General features: G+C 37.2%; 1 protein-coding gene across 5 annotated transcripts in view; it reads right to left on the reverse strand.

The window, feature by feature from the left end:
* The window catches only part of AKAP6 (A-kinase anchoring protein 6), a 292075-nt gene that overhangs the window by 216466 nt on the left and 54508 nt on the right, over positions 1-21101 (reverse strand). For 4 of the 5 annotated variants that reach the window (XM_075754013.1, XM_075754011.1, XM_075754012.1 and 1 more), the window contains exon 2: positions 15982-16339. In XM_075754013.1, coding sequence (XP_075610128.1) covers positions 15982-16305 — 324 coding nt within the window. In that variant the 5' untranslated portion in view covers positions 16306-16339. Of the gene's footprint in view, positions 1-15981; positions 16340-18715; positions 19224-21101 lie in introns of those variants that run through there. The other variant, XM_075754010.1, reaches the window with a different exon arrangement.

Genomic DNA, 21101 nt, shown 5'->3' on the forward strand with positions numbered 1-21101 from the left:
CTGTCACTGGTCACCACTCAACACAGTTTGGCCCCATCCTCTTTGTCACCTGCCCTTTAGATATTTATAAGTGTAGGTGAGATCCCCTCTCCGTCCTCTCTTCTCCAGGCTGAACAGACCCAACTCTTTCAGCCTTTCCTCATATGAGAGATGCTCCAGTTCCCTAATCATCTGTCATGCACTTCATGCACATTCGCAAAACTATGTCTTAAATGTACATTACATCTCTGGCTTTCTGTGTATTACTAAAGGCAGAGGTTTTGACTTTGTGTAGCTTTGTTTTGTTCATTTCGGCCCTGGTAAGTCGACTTTTATGCACTGGGTAATTTCCCAATTGCAGCTGGTTCTGCAAAAGAGTAAAGTCCGCTTGCCTGGAACAGTTTGATGAAGTGAGGCCCTCAAAGTAGACTTGAAGTATTTAATAATTGCAGTTTAATGAAGAATTCTTGGAAATTATTGTAGATGTCTAATTTATAGTTTCTTCTCAATTGCCGTTTTTCACTACAAAAATTAAGTTGCCTCCTTTCTATAAATGCTAATAGCTGTATTTCTTATTCAAGGTGAGATTATTCAAACAGCAAGGCAACAAACCCAGTATCCATTCAATTATAACAACTGAATCTTTGTCTTTAATAAGGGAACATGCAAGACTAAGTGTAAAACCTCCCTTAAAGTCAGCAAGATCAGATTCTAGTAACACAGAACTGTGTGTCAACACACACGGCCAACTGCTGACTAGGTAATTTGCTGCAGGAACATACCACAACCATACTAGAAACTCTTTGAAGCAGAAGCAAGTCCTACACCCTAAGAACCTATGCATTCATTGTTTTGAGCATACTAGAAAAGGTATTAAAGATTTTAAACTGAACTTTCTCTTTACTCTTCCATAGTCATAAAATTACACAAAGCTGGACAATTAAAAAAAGGCACTAGAATGAAATAAGGCCCATGCGTAGAGAACAGCGTTGTCCTCTACATCCCTCCTTCATTTCTAATGCAGTAAGTATTTTAAACATGTGCTCTGGCAGGCTCTTGCCCTCTCCACAGAACGTGGCATTGGTCCAGGTTAAGAAAGAAAGAATGGCTTTTTGAAGCAGCAATTCAGCATAGTAGCAGATGACTTGGCAACGTGCTTTTGGTGAAGGACAAACAGGAGGAAGAAAACTTAAAAGGACAAGAATCAGATGGGAGTTTTGAAGACAAAAATTGTGTGAGAGAGAACCTCAAAAGCACAGAAAGGAAAAGAAAACAGAGGGGAGAGATTGGAAAATAAAGCTAGCGAGTGATGGCTAGAAACTGCCTTGCAGCCTAGCAAAATAGAACTCCTGAGCTGGTCTACACCAACACGTGTATTCTTTTGAAGAGAGGAAAATCTCTTTTTCAGCAGTTTGTAAGATACCTATATAACATGGGGTTTTCCTTGGTAATTTTTCAAGCAACCTCTATAATAACTTACAGGTGTGGCCCTCTCATTCTGATTTGCTCTTTTTCAGATCTCCTATATAAGACAACACAATAGCAAAGAAAATCCAGCAAACAATTAAGAACTGGCGCAAAATTAATGAAACAGTCCCAAATACTCTAAGTACAAAACTGAGAAAACAGTGGCTTGAATTGCAGTGGAGATCACCATGAAGTCTTTGCCGCTTAAATGCTTAGTTTGATGTAGTATTTATTTATTCCTTAGCATTAAAAAAAAGAAAGAGAAAACAGGGGTAGACATTGAGAGATATTATAAGAATTTCATTCATAATTAGGATCAAGATTTGAATCAAGGAAGCTATTCTTGCAGATCTCAGCTGAATACCAAAAGTATATAATTTAAATTGTAACATGGTAAAAAAGCATGTTTTCAGCATTCCTTACTTATTCTACCTGAAGTTAGAAAGAAATACAGCATTGTCAGTATTTGGTGTTTCTTTGGAAGAAAACAATGGTGTTTGTAACCAGAGATGTAATGTTCTTATGGAGAAAAGAGACTGGCTCCTTTCCCATGATACTCTTCCTATTTACCTCTGCCTTAATCCCTCATACTGAACTGCTGCCCTAGATTCAGAACCAAGGTGGATACATAACCACCCTCTGAAGAGAAGATAATGTTCGTGTGCATCATATGCGAGAATCCATATGAGGTTACACACATTTACAGGTAACGCACTGCGTAACATTTGTTATTTTAATCCAATTATTTTAATCAAAATTATCCATTTCAAGTTAAGATGCTAGCCCCATGTGAAAAATAGGTAAAGAAGGGATCCCTGTACCTGATGATGGACAAACAAATGTGTAACAAACTGTCCTGTCTTCACAGTTAAAGCAGACATCTGAACTTTCAGGAGGTCCCTATAAATGCTGTATGAAAGAAGTCCAGATGACCTCAGCAAAGAAAACATAGGATAGCTTAAATGGTACCACATCTATATAAATCCTGCTGTATTGCCCTTGGAAATATCCCTCTTCCTTTTATTTTATCATGAGTCTCATGATACCTGACAATATTCTTAAATATCCAGATTTTAAGATTGTGAAATTCATTTATTACCTCAAAAGCCTGGATTTAAGGTTTCTAGCCTTGCTTGCTTCTTAAAAATATAGCCCCAAAAATAACTGATGAAGAGCAAATAAGAATATTCGGTTTAGTATTTCAGCTCTGATTTTAGAGCATAGCTGGCTAAAGATTTTGCACACTTACATTTGATGGTTTTGTCCTCTAGTTGCTGGACAGTGCTGGGATGTAGTGACAAATTCCAGCCATACCTTTCATACACACTGAGTGGTGTATAAACCATTTTGCTCATCCCACACAGTTTAATAGCTTTAAAAATTCAGTTCTGTTTCTGTTATTCTGGCAGCCATTTGGTTACTTTACTATATCCAAAAGTACAGATACTTTGCATCACTTCAGAATGTCACACTGGAAACGCACATATAAAAATATCTATTCCCTATACATTACCAGAGAAATTCTGATTAAATCTACAGAACCTATTCTGCAGAAACGTTACTTGCTTTCTCGCCTGTTGATTGTCTGTAAAAGTTGTGACCAGAAGCAAACGTACTCATCAGAACACCAAGAGATGAATGGCCACACCAAAAGATAAGACTCTATATTGTAACTTCTTTCAAGTCCCTTTTGAAGTATGTAACCACAGCTAAGGGCAGGTATGGTTGCAGGGCCAGCTGAGGACAATAAAAGCAGTGTGGTTCACTGAAATCTATGAGATGACTTTTCTCAGCTAATACAGATTATGAAAAGTAAGTACACTGCTCAATGGGAAAGGGAAATTGCAATGTATTACTAGATCCAGTAGATGTTATATTTTGTGAAAACTTACGAAAGGTCTGCCAGAATATAGGAGTGCTACGATTGCTAATGCAGTGCTGCTTTATGCCTTCTAAATTACATGTGTTTTCAAAAAAGAAATGGAAACATTAAAAAAAAAAAAAAAGTGCTCCATCTTTTGAAATGCAAAGCCTAGAATCATAACTGACTCCACAAAAGCTATTATCTTCCTCCAGGGAATCATTTACAAGGAGAAAGAGGAGAGAGTGTGCATAAAGCTTTAACAGATGGAACTGGTAGGTATTAATTCTCCTTTTCCTCCCTGTTTTTGCCCAGTCCATTGTAAATAGTTCAACTCCTGTTCAAAGAGAAAGCTTGTTCATCGTCTCTGATTCTGCACAATGTCACTAGAGACAGTTTCATGGAACACGTTAAAATCTTCAGATCAAATCTTTTGGATGAACGTACGTAATACTGCTAATGCTTCTTTACACATACTCAAGGAAGCCTAAGACAATCCAAGGAAAAAATCTAGTGTGAATTTATAATTTTTTCTGAAGAAGATGACATCACCACATCTACAATGTCAGTCAGACGTTAGCCTGAACCTAGGCTCCTGCCCAGACTTGCCACCCAGCTGTATTTGTGAGATGCAAATGAGGCCAAGCTCCCGAGCAACCCTTAAGAAAAGCTCAGGGCCCAGCACGGTTCCCAGGCTGTCCCAAGAAGACAGATCAGGCTCGGGCAAGGCCACATGTACTTCATCTCGGTCCTCCAGAAGACACCTCAGTCACAGGATGGGTACTATGCACAGGGCAACATTTCAATGAAAAGCATCAGTATAGCTATACAGACGTGTCATTGCGTTCTCCACCTGAAAATACACAGCACCCTTTTGCTGTGCTTACTTCCTCGTTAGTTGGGAGCTTTTACTTGGTTTACGAAGGAATCCCATCAATCCACAGAAGGCTTTTTAATGGTTAACTATACAGAAAGGGATTTCATTCTGAGGAAGAATTCATGTAATTTGAGAGACAAATATCCAAGGATGTTTAAAAATCACAAACTTGTGGAACTCGTTCTTACTAAAATGCAAGTGTGTGATGTTACTGAAATATTCATGTGTATTTCTGGCATTCAGACAGCAATCATCCTGTAACCTGATATTTCTTCTGCCAACTCTCTCATCATAAAAGCCCATCAAGCAATTTTAACAGTAATGAAGCAAACTAAAAAATTCCTTACATTTTGTGCAATTTTCTGTGCCTGTTCTTTGACTGCTCCCTTACGCCATATTACAGTTTTTAGATATCTGTTATAAGTGACATGTAATTATAAATTGAAAAAGCAACAAACCCTGCCAGTATAATGACTATTAAGAAACATGTCCACAAAGCTTACTGAAACAGGCAAAGCAAGAAAACGTCTGTAAACATAATAGTTCACAATGCAGATCAGAACTAGATGACTGTTATAAAACATAATAATATCCTACTTTCAGAACTATGGACAGACTCAAAAAAATCCTCATGAAAAAAATCACCAGGAGGATTTATGTGGCACTGCTTTTTGTGTGTAAGCTTTTGTTTATACACACAGATATATATTTACATATCTTCATATCTGTTTATAAAATAAATTCTTTCAACCAGGTCACTGCTACCATAATAAAAATTCCCATTGGCATCCTTACTTTCAAATAAAAATAATGATATTGTATCAATGACCTTTAATTTAAAAAGCTGACATTAGTAAATCTTACTTATACCATTGAAATAGTATTAGTTTTTTTCCAGGAAATCCAGACATCAGTAGGTGTTATTATCATCGCATATACATATACTAAACAAGAAAATACATTCCCTCAGCACATGTTTTGGTTAATTAATTTGCACAATGACTTAACATACATTTTTTTCATCATACTGAAAAGTATTTGTATCATTACATCATTATACCCAGTAAACATTTGTGTTTGAGTCAGATTAGGATACAGACTAGAGAAGACTGTAATAGGTAACATCTGTGCTGGAATTTGATATTTACTTTAATATTTCTCCAGAGACCATTGGTAGAGTACATCAGCTCATTTTCTAAATCCTGTATTAGCATATTTTAAGGTAGGAGCAATGTGAAGTGAGAAGAGGGAGAAATAATCATTATAGTTGGTCAAAGTGCACTTACATGCATTCATGTATTGCTGAGGTCTAAACCAGAATTTCCAGAATAAGTATATATTTCAAAAGTGTAGATATCCAAATGAGAGTGAGGTTTTGCAGTTTTTATTTTTAGAACTAGATGAAGAAATGGAGAGTGGTTAAACACCTACTTTTTTTCCTCATCTTAGAGTTCCAATTCCCTTTTCACAAGCAAATATTCACCTTTCTTCTCCTGAGTCTCCTGACTATTGAATAAACCAAACATCTGTTTTAGGACAACCTGAAGATGCCTATAGCATTGCAGATGCTACTCTACTCTTATATCTATACCCCCCTGAATTGCACATCACCTGTCTATGTCCAAATACATTGCTCAGAAACTACGGAATGCATCTCTACCCTTTGAAGACGAGGACTCCCTTGGAAGGAACGTCACAAGTTGCAGTATTTTTGCTCAATGTATCCTTACTGATTTGCTTGGAGGAAACTCAAGCTGATTTAAGGAGCTGTTCAGACTGCGTCGTTGCACTAACGGTAGGGCTTAGGTCCTCCACACACTGTTCACAATTCCTTTCCAAAGGCCGTGCATATGGACCCCAAATGAGTCAATTGGGTAACCTATGATGATGACAACTTTTTTTTTTTTTTTTTAAATCTCTTTTGCCCAATCCCAGAAGGGATATCCAGTGCTGGTGTCTTCTACCACTCCAAGGAATATTCAAGTCCCCTTGTCACAAAAGCAGTAATTCCAATCATTTTTCTTGGTATCCTTTCCCTGCTCTTCTAGAAAGTCCAAAATTAAAAGGGGTCCAGCACACTGTAAGCAACATTTATTATTTATTCATTTATCCTGATAAATTATGCAAGCCAGATCTGCCATTATGACTGGGGTTACCAGTTAAGTCCTTTCCAGCTCTTATCTACATTCATTCCCTTGAAACACAGAAAACAGCAGACCAACCAAGTAGCTCTCATTTTTCTACTCAAAAATGATATCACAACAGATAGGAATTTCTTATTGTTTCTCCATTTTTTCTTCTTTTTTATTAGCTCCCAATTCTTTAATCCTCTTAAATAACGCTTCTTTAGAAGGCAACTGAACCTCCAATAAAGTATGTATGCTCTTTCTGTGTTTGTACTATATCTCCTATGGCACGCAAGCACACAGAGAAGAGTGGGTTTGCATAAATATGGGCTGTATCAATAGACATGTTTATAATTTATATAACAGGACTATAAAGACTAATTTATAACAGGAGAAAGAAAATCAGCTTAACGTCATTGTATCTACACAGACTGAACAATACTGGCAGGAGAGGGGGAAACTTTTTTTCTATTAGGCTGATGAATGACACAATATAAATCCACCTAATTTTTAAGAAGTATTGTGTTAACCTGTCATTGGTTTTGCTTTTTTTTTTAAAAAAAGAATTAAGTATCAACGTGCATTAGCTAAGCATTAAGGGTACAAATCTTCATTTTGAAACTGCAGTATTATCTACAACTACACTAGATCATAATTTAAAATTAGATTACATAGGTTGGTATTTATTGTTTTTTCTGAAGTTACTGTTGAAAAACTGATTGTCTGAACATTAATAAACCAATACAGTCACTAGCAATACTCAGGTACTTGAAGTTAAAAACGTGTTAAAGCCTACATAGATTTAATATAAAATGTTATATTTATATTTATATAATTTTATTTATATAAAATATCCATAACACCAAAAATGGTTTCAGGACAAACAATAATGTATAGCTAGCAGCAATCCAATGCATTCATGTATTTATTGAGAAATGTTATAAGCAATCAGAACAGTAATTTTTTTTCCCCATTAGGAACTTAAGATTGGGCTTTCAGGAATGCATTCTTAGCAACTTTAGTGTCCAGAGCAGAATAAACATTAGGACAGAAGGCAGGTAACAATGCAGTCCTGAATCATCTTGCTCAGTTGCCATTTAGCTCATAGATATCTAAATACCACAGGTACACCTCTGTTGCTCAGTCCATTAAAAGTATCCAGCGGCCTAAAATTTTGCATTTCTGAGCTCAGACTACCACCAGTCCTCACTAGTCTGAGCCACGTTGCACCTAATTTCCAAACCTAGTTAGCACCTAGAAAATTGACATTTACTTGATCATCATTTTCATCCCTGAAGGCACTGACGCGGTAGGTGAGCGAACAGCGTGCCTAATGCCTCCAGGATCGCACTCTCTATAGAATAGAGCATTAGCCTCTGTTTATGTTTGATAATGTATAGCCAAGGGATTAGGACAATTTTTGAGGAAAGCGTTTTTGCTGCCCTCAGGCAGAAGAGAATTTAGCCTAAAAGCTACAACACCAACATGACTTTTTATAGGTGTAGTGTTATTGTAGTAAAGCATGAAAGCATGTTAAAATGTGGTAAACAAGTCACATCTTTTTCCTTAAAAACGTCAATCTGAGCAAGACTGTAGAAATGCCATACAACTTGGAAGGCTTCTAAACAATATGATTGACCAAATGGAGTTTGAGAAACACGGGTTTATTTCTGGTACTCCATGTCTTCTATTCTGACTTTTTTTCCAAAAGAGGGGAAATATGCTCAGGGCACAGAGGAAAAACTAAAAATTAAAAAATGTAAACACACTCAACTACTCAAATAAGAAGAGCTAATAAACCCACCTGTTTGATGTTCAAGTCTAGACTGGAAGTAAAAGGTAGCCTCTGCAAAACCCAACTTCGGAACAGTTAATCTATATTTACCAGCATTTACATTCGACTGCCCTACTTAATGCTGTGATTCCACCAAACTGTTCAGAGGCAAACTAAATAAGAATACAACTTCCTAACCAACCAGTTGCTGCCTTTAAATTGTGTATGAAATCTTATGTTTACAAAGCATAGAACTAATACATATAGCAGATATATTCTGCCAGTATGTAGACAAATCAAGCTATCATTATAGCATTATAGACAAATATCATTATATATCATCTGCTTCCACAGAGTTACTTTGAATGCCTGACATTTTTGAAGTGCATAATATATGGTCTGAAAAATAATTTGAATGTAAGAAATATGATAGAACCTACAAACAGTTCAAAAAATATCCACAACAAATCTGGTTTGATCCAGATAAATCCTATTACCCCTTGGTTAAATGCTAGGTGAATTAAGGCATATAAAGTTGCCCTGCTGAGGTTGTTGGGATGAGTGCTCAATAAATTTAGCGTTTGACCAGCGGCTTAGCTAGAATGTTCTCTTAACCCTAACTTTTCCCCTTCAAAAAAAGCATTTCTCCAATACCAGTGTAATATAAACATATTGTATGTGTTTATATAAATATATTCCACTGGCAATGTTCCATATAGATAAATGTATTTATTATCTAGTCTTTCACCATATTTCCATAAGCAAACTTGGTTTTGATTTGCAGCCAGTCAGGTAGCATATTTCTGCCTGTGGTGTATTTGTATTAAACCATCTGGAAAAAAAAAAAGAGTAGTCACATCTGCAGTTATTTAGATTGTAATCTACAAAGACTGTCAAATCTTTGGAATGACTGTAAATAAAAACCAGTGTAATACATAATATCCTTATTGTCAAATTACTGTTTGTTCGGTGTTTACGTGCTTTACAAACATATAAACTGTCATCAGATGAGATTCTGGGTTGCATTTGGAAAAAAGAAAAAAAAAGGATAAGAGCAAAGTGGTTTTGTATATATTTTCCTTGAAATAATTAATCTAACACAGAAATATCCCATATGTTACATAGAGAACCAAGATCTAAAGGGTTTTTACCAATCTGCAATAAAGAAATCCTTATACGCAGAACTGTGAGTCTGCTATACAGCTGCAGCTAGCATTTTCTTTTTTATATTTGAAGTTCATAAAGACTTTGAAGATTCTGAGTAATTTTTTAATTACTTCAAATCTGTAGTGGACACCAAAACCTCAACTACTTCAAGAAAATGCCTTTTAAAAAATTCTTCAGTAAATTTGGGCTTAGGTATGCTTGTTGATAGCATGGGAATATTTCCCCTCCTCCTCGGCATTCAACTGAAGCATTCGAGCTCCTTCAAATTTTTAACTTTTCAGATTAATTTTCTCAGAGAAGTTTCCAGCTTTAGGCGGATTAAGGAGACCGAAATTTATCAAGTGTCATTAGTTTAACAGAGTCCCTTTGGGATGCACAGTCCTACACATTTAGGACATGTTAACCGGTTCAGTATGAAAGAAGTTACAGCTTCCCTGTAGTTACAGTCCACTTTCATTTTAGGAGATTTAGTGTGCACATTCTGTCCTCTAGCTATCGACAATCTAAAATAGTTCTCAAAACCTGAAAATCACATTTCAGAGTAGAGATATTGTCCTGGTTTCAGCTGAGAGGATTGATTTTTCTTCATAGTAGCTAGTGTGGGGATACGTTTTAGATTTGTGCTGGAGACAGCATTGATAATATAGAGATGTTTTTGTTCTATGGACCTATTGTTGAGCAGTGTTTACACGGGGCCAAGGCCTTTTCTGCTTCTTGCACTGCCCTGCCAGCGGGATGGCTGGGGGTGGACAAGAAGTTGGGAGGAGACACAGACAGGACAGGTGACCCAAACTGACCAAAGGGGTATTCCATACTATATGACGTCATGCTTAGTTTATAAGGAGCTTGGGGGAAGAGAGGGGGGGGCGGCGGCGTTTGGAGCAATGGCGTTTGTCTTCCCAAGTAACCGTTACGCGTGACAGAGCCCTGCTTTCCTGGAGATGGCTGAACACCTGCCTGCCCATGGGAAGTGGGGAATGAATTCCTTGCTTTGCTTGTGCGCGCGGCTTTTGCTTTACCTATTAAACTGTTTTTATCTCAACCCATGAGTTTTCTCACTTTAACTCTTCCAATTCTCTTCCCCATCCTGATGGGGGGGAGTGAACGAGCGGCTGCGTGGTACTCAGCTGCCGGCTGGGGTAAAACCACGACAGATATCATATTGCACAGATAATCCTTACATGTTCTTTTTTAATCTGAATTGCATTTCAGTGATGTTTAAACTAATTTTATTTCATATGCAACTTAAGGTGGCTTCTTAGTGTAGGACTGTTACAAAATCAATTACTGCATTACTGGCTCTCAACCTGTTTGCTAAACCTGAGACTCTCCGCAAATACCAACACTTCCACAAATTTATGTGCAACAACTTCTTGGTCCTCAGACCTAAACATAATAATATGCCTTTAAGTTATCTCCACTGAGCTATAGGGCATAGTTTATAATCAAATGTCTGCTTTTATAGACACTCATACTAACACCCACATGTGGAAGGTATAAAACTATTTGTGAGAGAAATTTGTTTCATGAAGAATAACTGTTAAACATGCCCAGAAGTCTTCTCAGAAATATCTCTGTGAATTTAAGAATCATTATTTTCCTTTCACCTCCTTCAGAATAACAGCTCTCATAAATTTGCATAGCAACCCTTCACTTGAAGTATCAGGATCCTACTTGCCTGCAAGCAAAACAGCTGAACAAAGTTGCAGTCAACCTCTCCAATTAAGGTTTTATTTTCACCCGCTTTGTACGACGGTTGTCTCTTGTGGCTAACTTCTGTGATAAAGCAGTCCACACAGTATTTCCATTAGGAGCTTCACCTATACATCCTTTTGTAAAGACTGTCACCAACATTTTCTGTGATCATTTGTGAAGTAGCAATTATATTCTGGTAACACAATGAGGCTTAATGCTTCTCCAAATTCTCTTATAATACACAGTTGTCTGTACAGTCTAGAGATTTGGACTCTAGGAAAACTTCATCTGAGCCCTTAGTTAAAGGTGCTTTAGATAGCACAACTGAAAAGCCATACAACTGCAGAAGCAAGGTATGTTGTCACGAGCCTCAGAGTAACAGAGACATTGAGTCATCAAACCAAAGATGAGAAGAATAGCCCTGTTTCTAATGTTACAGAAAGACATGTGGTAGATGAGATACTTCAGCAGTGCTGCTAGCATTAAGTCCTTTTACAGATTAGCATAAAGACAGTTCTGAGTTCCAAATTACAAGAAATTAAACTTACTGAAGTTATCTTCCAGACTCAACCATATTTTGAGTGACTTCTTTTTAACATCTGAAAAAAAATTTTGATTTTTTTGCTCTCAAAAGGAACTGACATAGGGGAAAAAAAGTTGAAAAGTACTCAGGAAAGTCATTTGGTCCAGTCTTCAGTATTGATTCAGTAAAACCAGTAATATTTAATATTATTTATTCAATAAAAGCCTACTGAATTCAAGAGGAGGGGATGAGAAAGACAACTACAGTACCCTGGGTTTACATTTTTTCAAAATGCTTGTAATGGAATGAAAAAAGGAATAATTTGTATCTAATGCAGATATATTAGAAACTAATAGTCTTTAATATCTTGTTTTAATCATTCCTTACACTCATCTCTTATCCAGGATTTAAATAAAAGGAGAAAAGGAATTAAAAATTTTTTGGCACCCCTGCCGCCAAAAAGTAGAAACAGAGATAGCAAAAGGATAATGGTTACATGATATTTGACCTCTAATCAAAGTTCATGAAAATCTTGTTGTAGGAGTCAGGAGGAAAGATGAAAGATCCAGTCAAGAGATGTTTGAGGCTGAGCCAGGTATCCTGGAGAAAGATGACTGAAGTCTCTCTACTTGGAAAGAGATTAAAGATCAGTGGTCCACAAAGATCTAAAGACATTATCATAGCATGAAGGGTGTTTCTACGTCAATATACAACATATGGTTCAGACATTTAAGTCACAAAACAGTGGTGGAGTGCTTTATTCCACAAAAAGTTAGAAGTTAACAGACATCTCAAACACAGAAGATTATACTAGCTCATCTAAAATTACAGTTTTTCAAAAAGACAGAAAGCAGTAATCAATGACTTAAAACACTAGACCCTTCCCTGAGAGGGTTAAGGGATATAAAGTAAAGCAGAAGAATGGGAGTTGAATCCAAGTTGAACCTCAGGAAGATTCCAAGGAAGAATTTGCTGTAAAAGCAAGCATATTTTATTCAGAATAAAAAAAGGTAAATGAGTCGTGAAAGCATCTCGGCAGGCTAACACAATACAAGGACAAAGCGTGCACTTTAGATTTGCTTGTAGGAAAAACATCTCTTTTTTTTCCATCTCTTTTACAAATATTTGCAATTAGTAACAGCTACACTGAATGTGTTAGAGAGATGTAAATGTATCTTAGCATGATACGGCCTGAGTTAAGAATGATGACCAGATAAATGACTAATATAAGGCATTCCAGACCCCGGAGAGTTATGATTCATGCATCTAGCTTACTGAAGCACTCATATGAAGCTGAGCTTTCCAGGAAATTTCCCAAGGGACAACATAAGAGAAGCCTCCCACTCATGCTGCACAGCTAGTTCTGAGAAAGGGCATTGCAAAAAGTGAGAGAAACAAGTATTTTCAAAGGATCAGTGGTGGCTAGTGAAGCCCCAAGGCATGTAGCATGAAAAGAGACTGGCAGCAAACACCAAAATCCCCAGGAAACAAGTCACAAAAAAGAAACAACATTCTTGATTACAGAAAGAGCAGAAGCACAGACAGATCTGCAACAGGGATAACAGAGCAAAAATTCACAAGAGAAGGAGATGATTTGTTTGCTGAGCAATTTTTCCAAGGAATAACAAGAAGTCTGCTATGGCCTACATCCTAAAATCAGCCCTATCACCACGAGCCAACTGACGGCCAGAGGAAGGTAATCACCTTTAAACATCCAAAACAAATAGAAAGTTGCATGAAAATGGAATTGAACGTCTCCTGGCTGAGCAAAACAAACTATGAAAAAATGAAAAATTGTTTGCCTTATTGCTACATTTGCAGTTTAAAAATTATATTCAGAAACTAGTATGTTATAGACTTTTATCTTGAGTCTGTATCATTCATGTTTGTCTTTATGATTTGCACAAAGGAGTAGAGAGATGGCTTCTTAAATTTGCAGATTATAACAGTGCATGCGCTTGAGGGAGATACTTCAAACATAGCAGAAGACAGGTATGGAACTGAAAAAGTCATGGACACACTTGAGGAAGGGGAGACCAAAAAAAAAAAAAACCCCAACGAAAGTTCAATAATGGACAAAGGTAAAATCCTACATGTAAAATTTCACAGATACAATGGATAAGAGAGAGGTGAAAAACATGTAGTACAGCAAAGGAGTTTGGGAGTTAACTAACTCACAAGCTGAACATGAATCAACCACCTCCTGCTGTTGTGAAAAAAAAAAAGAAAATACTAAACTGCTACGTAATGTTTGAAAGACAAGTGAAATGCTTTTTCCAGTTCACTCAGTAATGGTGAAGCTTCATGTTGAGCCCTGTGTCCAGCCTGGGCACCACAATTCCAGAAGGACCCAAATCAGCTGGAAGAAGCCCCTCAAGCAGAAGTTTCAGAGCACAGAAGAAATAGAAAAGGAAGATATACACAAGGTTATGTTTGGGTGGGTTTTTTTGCTTAGTTGATTTTCCTTAAGTTATATAATGCAAGAGGATAAACAATTTAAAATATATCTAAAGTCTGAATAAAAGCATTTCCACAACACTTGCTTTTACAGTTTTCTTTTTGTCTGTACACAGGTTGAAAGGTAAGCAGGTTACAGAAGCTCTGTATTCCTAATGTGTTTGCTACAGCTTTTTCAAATCCGAGTCATTATTGTGCACACACAGAGATACACATGTGTATAAACACTCAGAAAAAGAGCATTTCCCTGTGAGTCCAGGCTCTGTACACAGAATATTTGACTGCCTCCATGACAGGTCCCCCAGGCTGACAGACCAGATAACTGCAGATAATTGAGATTCCTTCATGCTATTCTTTTGTCCTTTTTTTACAGTTGCATTAACCAGATTTCCTCCTAGTCCCAAACAATCCCTAGGTGCTACAGCAATTGCTTACCTGGAAAAAAAAAAAAAACATTAGAAAAGTATTTTATGAACTACCATTGACTCTTGCAACTTCACAAATAAAGTCGAAAAAGGAGAAAACTGGGACGAATGCTATTCATTCACTGACCACGATAAAATGTTTTAGTGGAAGTATCAGAGTGAATTATACGTACAAAATACTGTTATTTTGTAAGCAGGCAGAAATCAGTTCTGCTTGTGCTCTGAGCCACCCCACAGCTGTGTGTGAATACCATCCACAAGCTCCTCAGCTCTTTAGTTTCTGCTCAGCACTGCACTAATAGAGCCACAAGCAATTCCAGATCAGAACTGGCACCCAGTCCAGCAAGATTTGTTATGTCTGCCAGCAGAAATACCTTTTAGGCACATTTGCTAAAACCCTACTGCACATTGTGGACATAGTCCTTTCTCTCATCCAAAGCTGGCAATGTCTACCCCAAATATTTCAGAAAAATGGCAGGGCCATAAAAAACTTAAGATCAGCTCTCTACCTGGTTAGGACGGATTGCAGTACAATCGCTCTATGGTTAGCGCTAGTACACAGAGTTGTATTTTAAGACAGCCTACAGCTCCAGTCCTAAAATAAACACAAATAAAATACCATCGCACTGAGTATGAAGGAAGACTATGTTCGCATAAACAGGCCTCAGAATGCAATTCTGAAGACAGCTCAGTCTGAAGAGATAACATTTGCCTGCTATTTTTGGAGACTCTTTGCTGCCTTCAAAAGCACGTTTCATCTGCCACAGCAAACCAAGCCACACAAATGAACATACACATATGGTCCCAGACACTATTTATTTGAATTTCACCTTGAATTTCTTTAATATCTTTAAAGATTCAACACAGAAATTTAAATCTGGGACCAAGACAGAGATAATTGATTACAGATATTTGTGTTCGGTTGTCAGGTTGGGGGAAGGGAAATTGTTGCTCTTTTAGTTTACACAAAACACAGATTTTGGGGGGGACAAAGTCTAGTCTTGCTAATGCGTTTTCTTGCTGGGGCGGGGGGGCGGGGGGGGGGAAGAAAGGTTTATTTACTTGGCTGTGACTGTTTGAATCTTGTCACTTCATATTTTTACCAAGACTCAGAGCAGAAAAAAAATTCTACACATTTACCATTTTGCTTGTAGTCCCACCTGAGTTCAATCTCCAACGTTACCTTTACATGACTGCAAGGCCAGACATTAGACCACCTTTCTATACTACTGCCTCTGAAACTTGCCTAGTTTTCAAATGAGCGGTCATGCTTATTGGGACACAAATTTGGGAGTTTTAGGTACTGAGGCCCATTAAAATCAATGGGAATATTTCTGGGCACTTCTGAGATGTCAGGTTATCATTAGTGTTGTATTACCTGCTCTTGGAGTGTGAACATGTTCATTAAAACGGTTATGACTGCTGAATTAAGTGATGAGTAAATAATGTTGCAAAAAATCTGAGAATGATACAGTTTCTATTATCTCGCTGAAAAGGATTGATACACTTTTTAACACAGGCTGTCAGACATGCTACAGGAGTTATGAAAAACCCTTTTGTTTACTTTGCCAGTAGCAGAGTCATGCAAACCACCTTCACTGAAAAGTCTGCAATATAAAATTTATCCTACCTTCAGCTGTACTAGGTGCACATCCACATGCTTGCTATCCGAATCCTGCTGGACAGAGTAGGTCAGATCCCTGACTCTTTCAGATGTCATCCGAAGCCAGGTCTCAATTTCTGGCAAGTGGAGAACAATCTTCCAATCAGCCCCAGTGTGTAGAGGAGGTGGCTTTTCGTACTGCTGGCCAGAATCAAGCTCCTTCATGACATCCTCTTCCCCATCTCGTTCCACTGTAGGAGTCATGTTTATAAGCATGGGAGACGCATCAGACGGCATGGGATCCAGTTCTTGTGTTCTCATGGGAGAAAGTGCTACATCCATGGCTAACATGGGAAAGTCTAAACCATAATTCTTTCCAAAAGAGCTGCAAACATAAAAAGAAGAGAAGCTGCTGTTATGAGACCAAATTTCACAACAAAAATGTTCAGTAGACAAGGAGTAAATGGCAACATCTGAGAGGTATTATACTTCTAAATAAATTCTTCACCTGGAAAATCTACACTAGTAGTTCAAGAATAAATAGGTTTTTCAAATCAACTTTGTTGATTTGAAGAAACACGTTCTTTGAGAAAAATAACAAATACCGCATTTCTCTCATTGTAGACAATCACCTTGGAAATGACAGCTTTCACTGATGAAAAATATGTTCCTATTTTCTACAACTGCAACATAAACTGAGCATTGACAAAGCTAGCAAAACTTTACTGAACTCCACCAGTTAATATAGGACTGGTATTTGTAAACTAGCACGTAATAGAACATATTCCTTGGCCTGATATTCATGACTAAACACAAAATATCTCAAGTTTTATTCAAATTTCCCAACTGTCCACCTTACTATAGAACACGTACCACAAAAATTTTGAAGGCAAATTTGAAGCTACTATTGAGGACACTTGGTTGATCTATTGTAGGCAGATTTTAATTTTGAAGTTTAAATTCTTGTAGTTTTGTTAGTTAGTTTGTAGTTATTTGCAATAAGCAACAACTCTATCAAAACTTATAAATAAAAATTCCAAATGTCAAAATATGTACCTACAACTAAAACATCATTTTACAAGAGTGGCTTTATTAAAGCCCAAAATCTGTGTCACGAATGTATACTTACTAGGTTCACTGGAAAAAGTAGATAAGTAAAACATTTTGCTTTGTACCTCTTTCTCTGTACATTCTAGCTGTAGGTAATACAGAAGGCTGCCGTAAACACTATGCCCAAGAAAAAAAGTACTTAACAGCATGCACTTGGTTTGGAGCTAAGTACCTAAAGCATTATGAAAACTTTCATTCAGTAGGAGATGTATTTTTTTACCTAATTTTGGAGCGACTTAAATTTGACACATGCCTGCCTTTGACACGCAACTTCACTAAACCTTATATGAGCACTTACTTGTTTCTTCAATCTTTGCAACCCTAAGCTATATTCAATAAGTAGACATTAAGAGAATTAGGAAGATTAGGTCCTTTTAAAGCTGTTTTTTCTTTCTTTTACCCAGTTCATAGTAAAAATACTTCAACTACAGTTTAGTAACTTTTGCTTGTATTCCTGTTCCACAGTGCTAAGACTGCAAATAACTCAGTTATGCAGCTACTAATTTGGGCATCATTCCAAGTTTTTACAGTTTGACCCTCTTTTCTATAAAGACTGCATTTGAGCTTTTAGCATTACAGTTATAAGATTGCAGAAAAGAAACCAGTGCCTTTCACTATTAAATCAACTACACGGTGAATACTGAGTTATATTTCTAAATATTTCAAGTGGGGTCTCAGCATCCATACAACTCCCGCAGGCAATGAAGGTACCAAAGGAGTATCCAAACACCAGCCTACTTCTCACAGCTGGGTAGGAAAAAAAAATTACATTTAATGTTAATTTGATTTTATTTTCTATCCTCCCACTACATAGTAAATTATTTTTTGCACATCTATCACCCCCACAAAACAATATTTAGAACTGATATCAAGCTAGTACATATTAATTTGGCACTTCAGCACAAAATTTTCAATCTGTGCAATCAAAGAAAGGGAATGAAAGAAGATTCCAATCATTCTCAGTGCCTGCTGCACAATTTCCAACTCTTTTAGTTAGATTTTTGAAGAATTCAGATTTAAATGGTGTCATATAAAAAGCTCTGCAGCAAGACTGTACGACATTAACGTTTCAAGATGCTGAGTATTTTTCAAGTCCATCTCTTTTCACTGCCCGTTTTTCAGCTTAAACTCTGTTGCCATACATACTCAAAATGCATTGTTAGACAAATCACTCGAATCAAAAACATTTTTGTCTTAGACACTGCTGCTCGTAGTCCCGGTTTTAAAGCATATAAACCAACTGTTCTAACAGCCAAAACTATCTTATTACTTCAAGCATATTCTTTACATAATTTCCTCCTGAAAATGACATTTTAGTGAAGTGCATGTGGTCCTTATTTCTGCATGTTTATCGTTAACAAATTAAACATGCCTACCAGCAAAAGAGTTGGTCCTGAATCACTAAATGATACAGAAACACAGGAAGTGCAGCACTTGCTTAGTAGTTTTTCCACAAAACAAACCCCTGGCACTCTGTGAGAGTTTTTCAATATGACTCAGCTCTAGTAAGGACATTAAAGCAATTAGCAAACAGAAATTAAAACATGCTCCCGCAGAAGCAAACAAAAGCTAGTACATGCTGCATGCAGAGCATAGCTCTAAGCTTTGATACACTGAGTTTGCAATTAGCAACCATTAGGAACCTGCTGACCTGGTTTTTGTTACGATGTGCTTGACTCTATATACTGGCTCTCCAGCATTACAGCTAATACCTCCTTAATCCTAGTTGCTCTTAAAGTCCTTTGAATCCTTTTCTTTCTGCCAGATCACGACAAGCTGCAACACTTCAAGTAAGAATATGTGGAGAAACTTTAAAATAGATCATTCTTTTCACATTCTTTAAAAAAAAAAAAAAATCCTACAAGGTAATAAAACACACTGTGGATACTAATTAGCAAGGTCTGGGAAAGCTTTAAAAAGCCCACAAATGCTTGAAAGAAGAAACTGTTGCAGCTAGAAATGACTGAATCCAAACCCTAGGACACGGATTCATTAAATTGTTTCTTGGCAGAATAAAAAGGCATCATCATCCAACTACGCTGCGAGTAAGGAAAACTGAAAGGTTCTCCTGCACTCTCCGAGAAACCTGGCACTGAAGCGGGGCGTTCACAGGAGTGCTCCCAAAATCGCTGGAGAAACAGTAAGCTCCACCCCGCTATCCCTCCCCCAGCTCCTCCGCAACTGTGGCAAAGCAACAGTTCCCTGTCACGCCTGCACTGAGCTACCAAACGCGCTGGCAAGGCGCTGCGGGCGCAAGCTTCGGTCACCCTCAGGCACTGGGTATGAAAGGAAAACAGGGAAATCCCTGCTGCCACAGAGGTGGTTTTTACAAAGTTCTAATGTTGAGTGACTAAATGGCAAACAGCAAGGCCCAGCTGCAACAGCAAATCTCACAGACGTAGTGACTTGAAGCAATTTAGGAGTTATAAAACTTGCCAAAATACTTTTGATCAGAAGTAGGTTCTGCTTTTTGGATTACTGACCGCATGCAAGTTAGACTTCCATATTTCTAACTAGGTCAGCAGCCTTGCAGAGGACTAAATTCATAATGTTTTGTTAAGGCACTGTCTACTGAAGATGACTAAATTTGCTGCTTTCCACCCCGTTCTCGTATAGACACTTGTATCTATCGTCCTCTAGCTATAGCCTTACCCTTCCAATATTTAGGATATTACTTTTATACTGAAACATAGAAGGTGGAAACAGCAAGATAGGGCATGGAAATCCTTCTCCAGCAGTTCCAGTATTCGCATAACATACCATCAGTGACATGCAATAAATTTCAATGAAACCAATTTTAATTTGAAATTTGAAAAAGTGTATTTAAGAATAATATTCTGTATACCAAACTCTCCTCTAGTAGATTAAAACATTTGCTAAAAAAAAATATGAATGGATGATCAAGTTAAACAATATTATGGGTTCATATATTGTGGTGTTTGGTATTTTAAGTGACTGATTTTAAATGCTGGCTTTAGAGTTTGTTAAATTTCTGGAGTATTTTGTCTTTCCACATTTTGTGATATGTACAGATAGTGAATTATAAACCACTAAAACAAGTGTTAGAACACATATTAAAACTCAATACATTTTCAGAGTTGCTCTTTACACACTACTATGCAAAAATATTTTTTTTAAAGACGTAAAGAATTGATTCATTTCCTGCTATGCCAGACCTCTATCACCACTAAAGTTCTTTATAAACATGAAAAGCTAAGATCAGTTGTCTTTTCTACATCACAAAATCCTGGTGGCATCAATGACAGTTTTAGGTGGGCAAGCAATGCTACATCAGCCTCTAGCTTTCTTCTAACCCAAATCCTTTCTGTATCTGAATTAGCTTTATAAACTACATGATTTTAACTTTTCAAGTGAACAGCTGAAAACACATTTTAAAATGTCCTGATCAATAAAAAGTTCATCTCTCAGTATTTTCAGGGCACAGCCTTATTTTCATCATCACAATCATAGCAAGAGACAGTTATGATGCCATTATTTTTTAAAAAAATACACCTCAAATGATTTGTTTCTCTCACTTCTGAAGCTAGTGTTTCAGTCTGCTGAAAGGACACATTTATGAACTACACAACATACCTACAAGCTTGTACTCTTTCTGGTAGGAGAAAAAAAATAGATGAATTAGACTATATTTTGCCTTGTGTTAGTTCTTTCTATACAGTTCTATATTTTCATGGATGCTTGTATAAAAGGTGAGAGATCCTGTGTAAGCACATGCACACATATGCTTTCTATCTTCATCGTTAGTAAGTGCATTATGCCTAACAGATGGCTGATTACCTTCCACTAATCACATAGGCAATCTCGCTTTCCCCTGGTTTTCCGCTCAATCAGATGCTAACGCTTTTATGCAAAACATAGAATGTGTGTGTCAACCATAATATACTTCATCAATCACCGCAAGTCTTGAAAGACTTCTCTCACTCATTCTGCTCCCCAATTATTCACATTTTCCTTGTTTATAAAGCGCGGGCCATATTCACTCTGCCAGCTATCAGATCATCCACGTTTTCCTCCAA

Source organism: Balearica regulorum, chromosome 5, assembly GCF_011004875.1.
Source record: "Balearica regulorum gibbericeps isolate bBalReg1 chromosome 5, bBalReg1.pri, whole genome shotgun sequence".
NCBI classification, from domain to species: Eukaryota; Metazoa; Chordata; class Aves; order Gruiformes; family Gruidae; genus Balearica; species Balearica regulorum.